The 9,768-nt window shown below is 41.3% G+C and overlaps 2 protein-coding genes across 3 annotated transcripts in view; both read left to right on the top strand.

Annotated features, from left to right (window-relative positions):
* Positions 1 to 2,817, top strand: part of LHX1 (LIM homeobox 1) — an 11,745-nt gene extending 8,928 nt beyond the window's left edge. The window contains exons 4-5 of the mRNA XM_019510951.1: positions 2 to 81; positions 1,031 to 2,817. Of these exons, the coding sequence (XP_019366496.1) occupies positions 2 to 81; positions 1,031 to 1,410 (460 nt within the window). The 3' untranslated portion in view covers positions 1,411 to 2,817. The remainder of the gene's footprint in view (position 1; positions 82 to 1,030) is intronic.
* A 6,793-nt stretch (positions 2,818 to 9,610) lies between these two features.
* Positions 9,611 to 9,768, top strand: part of AATF (apoptosis antagonizing transcription factor) — an 80,922-nt gene continuing 80,764 nt past the window's right edge. For both annotated transcript variants that reach the window (XM_019511103.1, XM_019511102.1), the window contains exon 1: positions 9,611 to 9,727. In XM_019511103.1, the coding sequence (XP_019366648.1) occupies positions 9,643 to 9,727 (85 nt within the window). In that variant the 5' untranslated portion in view covers positions 9,611 to 9,642. The remainder of the gene's footprint in view (positions 9,728 to 9,768) is intronic.

Here is a 9,768-nt window from a genome sequence, read left to right as displayed (position 1 = left end):
GCCCGCGCAGGATGCGGCCGCTCGTGGACCGGCTCGAGCCCGGGGAGCTCATCCCCAACGGGCCCTTCTCTTTCTACGGAGGTGGGTCGCGCTGCGCCCCGGACGCGAGCTCCTGCCTCGGGCCCGGAGCGCTCCCGTGCCCGGCCTCGGAGGAGCCTTCGGTCGGGCTGCTCGGGCGGCTGGGTTGGCACAAAGGCTCCCGGGAGCGGGGCCACCCGCCTCTCCCCGCTGTCCCGTCTCCTTCCCGCAGGCATTGGGGAAAGCCCCGCGGGGCGGCAGAGCCGCGACGCAGTCCCGTGGGGAGGGACAAGCCCTGGGCGCTGCCCCCGACACCGCTCCGGGGAGCCTGGGCGGGGACCTCTCCGGCGCCAGCCAGGCAGAACCGACTTTGAAAGGCCCCGGGTGGTTCTTTTCTTTCCCTGCGGTTGAACTTATGACTCCGTCTGGGGAAAGGCAGAGGCGGGAGCTCCTTTGGGGAGATGTTGGGGTTTGAAAAGAACAGCGAATAGCCAGGACTTTGCCAGTGTCCTGGGAGAATGGCAGCTGCCTCGGTTTCCCTTCCCTTACTGCCAGCTTGTTCCCTGCGGTGCGAGGGCCTGCTCCTTTCCAGCCGCCCGGTGCCAAACCGCACGTTTGGGGCACGTTTTGCAAAGTGTTCGGTAACTGGCCGAGCATCCAAGCAAAGTGGCTGGGCCAGGGGGCACCGCTGTTCTCCCGCGGGACGCAGACGTTTGGCGAATCCAGCTCCTGCCTAGGGGGGAGCAGAGCTCTTTGGAAAGCCTGTCCCTGGCTCTTTGTTCGGTGCATATGTGTGGCATTTGTGTTCCCGTCTCAGGGCCTGCTCCGAAGCCCAGTGAGCTTGGTGGAAAGGCTCCTGTTGACTTCGGTGAGCTTTGGATCAGCTTGTCAAGGCACCCGGTTTGCCCTTAGGACATGGCTGGTGAATTGCCCCGGCTTCTTTTATTGTTTCACACTTGGCTGGCACTTGCGTTATTCTCCCTCTCTCTCTCTCTGTCTCTTTGTCTGCTAGATTATCAGAGCGAGTATTATGGCCCAGGAAGCAATTATGATTTCTTCCCACAAGGACCTCCTTCTTCTCAAGCGCAGACACCAGTTGATCTCCCTTTTGTGCCCTCTTCCGGGCCATCAGGAACTCCTCTGGGTGGAATGGATCACCCACTCCCTGGACATCACCCCTCCAGTGAGGCTCAGCGCTTCACTGACATAATGTCGCACCCGCCAGGAGACTCACCCAGCCCCGAGCCCAACCTGCCAGGTTCTTTGCACTCCATGTCTGCAGAAGTTTTTGGTCCAAGTCCTCCATTTTCTTCAATATCTGTCAACGGTGGTGCTAACTATGGCAATCACTTGTCACATCCACCAGAAATGAATGAAGCGGCTGTGTGGTAGCTTTAAAACAAACTGGGTCTAAGTAAGTGATGATCATCTAGTCTGCTTATGTTATGGTGTACAGAAATGAATAAATATAACATCTCTCCTGCCCTAAGACAGTTTTACCTTGGGAACGAACTGAATCTGAAATACTCCAAGGCGAGCTTTGCTATAGACCAGGACAATCTTCATAATATGGTTGTAACAAACAAAAAAGGGACTTTTTTGTACCATTGACAAAGAAACTGGTGAAGCTGTACAGTAAAGTGCTGCCATACCATAGGATGGCGTAAGTTGAGTACCCTGTTGGATGTCACCCTAAGAGCCACAATCCTTAGAAACTTTTCATTAAAACAAAAAAAAAAAATTGAACAAAAGAAAGGTCAAAGAAAGGGGGGAAAAAGCTTCAAGAACTCTAGCGTTCCTGCTTAAGGATGGTTCTGGCATTATGAATTTGTTTGTTAATTTTTGTCTCTCAGAAAGTTCAACTACAACAAACTCTTTTTAGCTTCAGAAATGTCAGCCTGCTGAATATCAGGTGGGACAATTTTTTTCCCCTTTTTTTCCTCTCCAAAATAACAAATACTAAATGTAAGCCCTCAGCATCAACTCTTCTACCTTCACAAAGCTACACATACAAAAAATCCTCATAATAACAAAGGTCACCAACCAGACCTCTAACTAAAATGACTTGAAACAAACAGAAAAAAAAAGTATTCTACCTTCACAAAAAAAAAAGCTAAACAAAAAGACTCTATTGAACTAAAAACAGTCAACTGTTTACGTATAATGTTAAATTCAGGAGCTCAATGTTTTACTAATAAATCCTGTTTTAGAACCTCTTGTTCAAAAGCAAAATATTTTGAGCAACCAACCAAAATAGTTCATTTTCTTTTCTGTAGATGTTATATGACAGATTGCAGGGCTTGTGGTTCACTGTGCTAGTTTGTAAAAGGTGTTGTTTACAGAAGGCAAAGACAAAAACCCATGAAACCTAGACAGTTGCCAAATAAAGTAATTATATAGCACAAATACTGTAAGGTGCTTTGCACCAGCAACCTGAGAAAGTGTTTTAAAAAAGTGTTACAAGGTTAAAAACAAACAAACAAACAAACAAACAAACATCTTTTGCTAATTTTTAGTCCTGTTGAACATTCATGGAATTGTTAATATGACTTATATAGACCCACACAGGTTTTATTTTTGTGTCTTTAAAAGAAAAGTCCAAAATATTTAAATTTTATGGTCAAATATGCAGTCAACAGCTGCTACTTTTTTCTTTATATATTAAATTTCTCATATGTCTTTTATTGTTCTAATAAACCTAAGCTTGTGTGACCTCCAGTGCATATTAGACCATTCACTGTATGAAAGAAAACATGTTGGATAAAATTTGTGAGTTTTTAATAAAATTAGAAAATCTGATGTTTAGATAACTTGTGTTTCATTTGATGTTTTGAACCATTTTAAATGGATTCTCTTGAGCAAGATAGCCCTGAAAGCAAGCATCCACGATGCGGGGATTGTGTATCTATTTTGCTTTCCCTGTTGCCAGTGCAGATAGATGTTGTTGGTCATTTCATCCTTTTTTTTGGTTTCAGACTTAATTGATAGAGTGCAAATTTTATGCTCATCTGTAAATTAAATTACAGAATTGGAAACAAACCAAATTGTTAAAGATATTAGTTAATTCTGGGTCTGTGCGCTAAGAGTCAAAACATGTCCAAAACTGCTCTTTTTTATGCATATACAAAAATGTATTCTGAGTGTCAAAAACCTGTACATACATGGGTTAGGACTGATCCATTTTAATTAGCTGAATTAATTTTCCATAAGTAATCCTGCCTTTCTAATTTGGTGGTTTGAGAGACAACGTAAGCTGAATGTGCCACCAGAAATTAAAGTAATTCCAATCCCTTTTTTTCAGAGCTGATAGAAAGGCTGTTGTTTTATAGCACTGGGTACGTTTGAAATTCTCTTGAGGGGAAAAAAATATTTTGCTTTGCACTAGATACATATTAAGATTTCCTGACAAAAAAAACCCTCTATAACCCTGTAAAGTTACAGATATAGTATTATAAATGTGCATTATTACAGCATCGTCATTCTGCAGTCCTTGTTAAGGGAGAAGCCCCACTGATTTTAGTAGGACTTTGATTTGAAAAAAAGGCACAAGTGTGGGTCTAGGTTTGACAAGCCACATAATTTAAATGCTTTTCAAGAGGGTGGGGTAATGGAATATAAATGTCCTCCATTTATGAACTAGATATGATTTTGATTTTTTTTCTCTCTCTTTTTTGAGTAGGACACCAGAATTTTGCTTTCAGATGCAGACATTTATTTCCCCACGATTTTCAGTCTTGATTATTTATCAGTTTGGATTAAGGGAAAAATCAAAATTCTTTACAGTTGTATGATTTGTAATGTGCAGTGGTGGTTTCATATTTTGTTCACAAACTAAGCTTATAGCCCCAGCAGCATCTATATTAAGCAATAATTCACTTTAAACACAGATGGTCTTATACACTAAGATAGATTAAGTAACTGCAAGAAGTCTGTTAATGTTCTTTTTTTAAAAATCATGCTTTATTAAATACAGGGGAGGTTTTTTTAAACTCATGGGCTATGTGTAACTGTTTTTTTAATTTGTTTTACTTTGGATATTGTGCGATTGGGACTTTTGGCTCCATTTTGCATTAATATGTATGAAATGATGGGAGATCTATTTATTACATATTTTTATTTAACCAGGCTGATGCTCTTTATAAAGGATACTAATTGCTATTAACGGTTCTGGTTTGTGCTGCTGTTTTATTGTTGAGTTAGTTATTTTATAGGAAGTATTTCAGCAAATGGGCATCATTTGTAGAAATTGTTGCTGCCAAGTTTGGTTTTTTTTGTGGGGAGGGTTATTTGCTTTTTTGTTGTGTTTTATTAATGAGTTGTTTGTGCAGTTTATAACATATTTATTTATGTGGCCTGCTGGTGTTAATGTGATGTAACTCAAATGTCCTACAACATGTACAAAGGAGTTAAGGAAGCCTAGATTTATTTGAGGCAAAGATTCACCGAGATCAATAGTTTTTCCCATCTAAGCATTTGAATAGGCCCATGCTTAAAGTTAAGCACCTACTTAAGTGCTTTGCTGGATTGGGGTTGCGGTGCTCAGCACTTTGCAGTCAGGCTCTTGGATTCTGGCCTCTTTGTTAGCAAGTTAGGTATTTATGAATCCAGCATTGCTTGCATGTTTAAAACTCCTATGGAAATCTCTGTGATACTGGGCCTTCCACAAGCCCTGGCTTAGCTTACATAGCTATTTCAGTTGACGGTAGCAGTACTCGTAAATGAATGAAGATTTGCAAGATGAGGAGCTTTTGAGTCAATGTGTTTGTGTGTGTGTTTTGTATGCATATGTGATATTTTATTTAAAACACACAGGTTACATGTATGCAAACACACACAAAGGCTGCAGGTTTTCAGACGCTTTTAGAAACAATTATCCTCTTTTTATCTCTTTTTCCTTAACTGTTACTGGTTTTGGTGGCCTTTTTTTTTTGGCTAACTTCCTGGAACGTAGTGCAGTGGGATGACATAGGCCATGTACAGGGGTAGATTTCTTCACCAAATTTCTATTGTCATCCATTGGAGTTTGACAGGGAGATCAAGAGCAGTATGCAGACTTTATTTGATGGCAGTGTGAATTACTTGGTATTTGAATGTGTATTATGGATATATATATTTTTTTGCAAATTCTTTAATTCAATACATTATCTACTGGAGAAGAAGTGTGTGAAAATAGTGTACATAGTGTTTGTATTACACCAGCTTAAATTAAGAAGATATTTCTAATGGATAATTTGAATGCTCTTAACCTCTTGAGTCTCCAGCATTCAAGCAATTCTTCTTTTGTTACAAACCGTGTCCCATATTTTACTCTGCTTGCTCGCTCTCTGTGAAACTCCCATTGATGTCGGTATCAGCTTCATTTTTCCTTTAGTAATTTCTGTTATCTATTTACTCAGGCCTTTGCTTGAGGGCGTAGTAGGGGGATTTGTAAAGATCAGTATCCCTGGGGCAAAAATGGTCTTCAATTATGATTTGTAGACAAATTATGTATGTTATTTTAATATATGAACCTGTGCCCAGATAGAGCGATGAGCATATGATACAAATCTATAAATAAATTTAATTTCAAAATATGATCAATGATATACATACTTTTGCTATTCAGTGAAAGGACCAAAACGACATTGTCTGCTCAGGCAAAAATTCCATTAGCTGCAATTTGAGATTTTTCCGTGAACAAAAGTGATATGATTAGGTCTTGTGCTCTTATCATATTACTTAGAAGAAACTGCAGTTTCTATTTCAGTTACCAGCCTTGCAAACAGACCTTTATAAGACTTCAGTTATGTTTAAGGTTAACTAAGGCATGTGGACATACAAATCTAGACAATGCTGTGTATCAGAGAGAAGACAAAGTATTGAAAGGTTACATCATGAAACACAAGTGTTAAGTTCAAGAGGAATCAGCTTGGGAAAGTCTTCTGTTTATTTATATGTTATCATGTTGCTACTGTACTCGAGTGGACAGTATTTATTGCAGAGGTATTATTACTTGCTTTGCTAAGAAGGCCAAATATAATTTTTAATTATAATCTGGAGGGCAGGTCTGGGAAAATAGGGCCTTGGTGCATAGAGACTGCTGAAACTGGAATGTTTTCCAGAGATTGATGGGAGGATGCAGCCTTATGTGGAACTGAATTTTCAATTAGTAAAGCCACTGTTGTATTTAATATCACTGAATAGAGGAGAAAAATAAGAAAGGACACTTTTTAGGTCAACTGATTGCTTGGAATTTTATTTCTCTTATTTAGTGTATACGGTTGTCTTAAGTGTGCAAACAGAAACATAGTTGTGCATCCAAATGTTGGATTATGTCTCTTGGAGCTTTGTCATCTATATCAACAGTACTTCGTTGGGTGGAATGGGGTGGTTTGCTTCTCTTAGACGTGTTTTTTCAGGTTGGTTGCAAATGCAGGAAAATCATTCCGCACTAGTTACATTGGGTTCAATGTTTGAAAGGCAGGTTTTGCAAGCATTAGCATGAGGAACATCCTGTTTTGTGTGGGTATGTGTGGGTATTTATTTAATGGAAGTTTGGACTCTAGGGTCAGACTCTATAGGGGAACTGATGAATACTTCAAGCAGGCTGAATTCAGAAATTTGGCACCACTAATGTAAAGGACTCAGATTTACCACTGAGCTGCACGCAAATCTGCCATGACTTTGCTGAGTGTTTCACATATGGCATTATGTCCCCAGTGCAGCAAAACTCTTTTAAGCATATGCTTAAATTTAGGTAGAAAACATAGCCCTATGTCTTCTCTGGGATTTTAAGAGTAAGCATATGCTTAAAAGCTCTGTTGACTTGCAACCTTTGGGGGGAGGTTGGCTGACTAAGTGTGTGAAAAAAGCCCTCTTGCACACGTGTACTTTGCACATAGGGCATAAATGTTGCATTCTCGCTGTTGTCTGCAAATGCAGAGTACACTCACTTGCTCTGTGTGGGAGATGCCCTTGGTCAAGGATATACATGACTCCCTCAAAAAGAATTTATCTTAATTTTTATTTGGCCTCGCTCTTCCTATGACTAGCATCTTTAAGCACTGCCTGGCTCTATTTTAACTGTGTTAAATAGATTAAAAATTCAAGAATATACAGTAGGGTTGGAACTTTCAAGGGTAGTTGGGTGTTTCAACTCCTTTCAGCACTTTTTGATAATCTTACCCTCAATAAATGAACGGACAGATGAAAAAATATGTCATGTAACAGCTACTGCCCTTGTATCTCTATTAGAACTGAAGAAAAATGTTTGTTGTAATCAAATTTGATTTTCTTTTTAAAATTCAATATTCTATCTTTTGGCGTTTTTGTTTTTTTTTAAATGTGAAGTTTTGGTGCTTCTCCCTCTCTGTTTTTTTCCTGTCTCATTTTGCTGCTGGAAACATTTTCTTTCACATATAGAACCAATATAATCTAAAAACCAAAATATGTTGACTAAACTGAAAATGTGTGTTTTGGGAGAGAAAAAATGACACATCCCATTTCATTGTTCTCAGGGGGAAAGGGTTAATTAGCTCTTGTCCCTAATTATTTTAGGGCTGTGTACTGCTCTGTGTACAGAATTCAGTTGCAAGTCAGTAGATGTACCTCTCAGGCATGCAGTTCCCATTGATATGTATAGGAATTCTGTCAGAGACTGATGCTTGTATGCTGCAGTCCGGCTTGCAACACCACCTGATATCTTATAAAGGTAAGAAACAATTGCTGAGTGATATTGAACACTGAAATGTTACACAGAAGAGCTGTAAAGTATTCAGTGTAGATGTCTGGATGTTTTCTATCTATATAGATTTCCCCATTTTTGCATTTATAGAAGGAAACTCTTATGAAAACGGTTATGCCTTATTATAAAATGTATATATTTATACAACACCCAAAAATGTCCCGTGCTGTCATTGGTTCATCAAGGCTGACATCTTGACAGTTTCCCAAATACTAACAAGCCACATGCATTAAGAGCAAAAAGGAAATATGGGCATGAAAAATGAGAGGAGGAGGATTTTTACAGTATATTCTTCCAAAGCCTGCTTGTGCATCTTTATATCAATATTTCAATTTTGGCAAATAAACAAGTAGATTTGCCATAAAATTCAAAGTGAAAATATGCTAGGAACAATGTCAATATGTTTTCAGTCAGCAAACGGAAAGGGTTTTGCATTGCCTAATATGAATACAAAATGCTTACGTGGTTATCTAAAAAAAATAAAACAAAATGTATTTATATTGTTTTTGTTAATATTTATCCAAACATTCTCTTGCCTGATAACGAATCCAAACAGCAGCAGCAGCAGGATGGTTTTAGGGCATGTGAACCAGGAACTGAAACCAAATAGTGTGTCTGCCTGTTTTAATTATCCAAGCTGAGTGAAATGCACAAAGGAAAGAAAATGAATGGTAACGTGGCAATGGGATTTTCGAACCGTTATAAGCAGCAATGATTTTAATGGTAATTTTTGTGTGTGTTTGGTTTGGTTTTATACGGACAATATCTCACACTCGGATTCGAGCTGGCACGACAAATATAGCGAATCACTTTCAGAATGTGAGCGGATCTGCCCTGCGCCTTGCGCTGCAATTTACACCACTGCAAATTTGATACAAAGCCGCTAGCATTTTACGCCGACTTTGCACTGGCTGCCCTGGGCGCAGAATTAGGCCTATCGACTTCAATTAGGATCGCTCACGTTTCACATTATACACGAGCTCAAACGCGTCGCTGGATTGCGGGATGCTCCATGCAACAATAGCCCCATTAATCTCAACGGGTGACATGCTGGTCCTATTGAAGTCAGTAACAAAAATCCCATTGACATCAACGGGGCCAAGATTTCACCCGAAGGGAACAGCCTAGCCTACAGGGTCTTCACCGTGGCTATCACGATGGATTGGGGTCATGTATATAACCAGCCCTAAGAGCCTTTTTTCGCCCCCCCCCCGGGATATTTTGTATTTTTAGGGGAGGGAAGTAAACAACCATAAGATTCATAGACTCAGAAATTCATCCATCCTGCACTTCGTAGCGTCACAGTTTTGGAAATGCAATTTGGCACCAGCACGTTGTCCCTAGTCCCTGGGCCACTTTAATATTTATCACGACCCTCACAGGTAAGAATTGATTTAATTTTCCTGGAGGTTTTTGTACATATTTCTTAAATATCTGACACATTTTTTTCCTGCGTAGCACGGATTCTGGAAACAAACTGTTCCTTTAAAAAACCCCTCCAAACACAACCCCCGCAGACTATCAAGGAGACAAGCGGTGCGTTTTTGGGGATGCCTGATACCAAATGCGGTCCCAGCCCCCTCCTTTGGGGGGGCCTGCAAAAATGCAACCTGGCAACAAAATGGATCTTTTTGTATCTGGGATCCCCCTCAGAAATCAGTCAGGGTGCAATAGCGGACAGCCAAAACTGGAGGGGGGTGTTTCATGTGTGAGCCATGTAATCAAGGCAGTGACACGGCTTGGATGACGGGCTCCACTCATGGCACCGCACGTCCAGGCTGAGGGAGCCGGGGGGGGGAGGAGCGGGGAGGGGGGCTGTTGTGCCTCAGCCCCACCGCGCGGCGACCGTTAACGGCTGCGCGTGAGGAGCGGCCCCGCCCTGCGCGCCTCCCCCGGGCAAGATGGCGGCGCCCTTAGCTCAGCAGCTGGAGCTGCTGCTCGACCCCCGGCCCCGCGCGGGCGACCCCGAGGACGACCCCGAGGACGGTGAGGCGGGGGAAGGGGTGCGGTGGGGGGAGGGGAGGGAA

The sequence above is a fragment of the Gavialis gangeticus genome, unplaced genomic scaffold (assembly GCF_001723915.1).
Source record: "Gavialis gangeticus isolate Ggan-Ray unplaced genomic scaffold, GavGan_comp1, whole genome shotgun sequence".
Taxonomy (NCBI): domain Eukaryota; kingdom Metazoa; phylum Chordata; order Crocodylia; family Gavialidae; genus Gavialis; species Gavialis gangeticus.
Note: the sequence above shows the minus strand (reverse complement) of the source record. Positions and strands in the feature narration are given on the sequence as shown.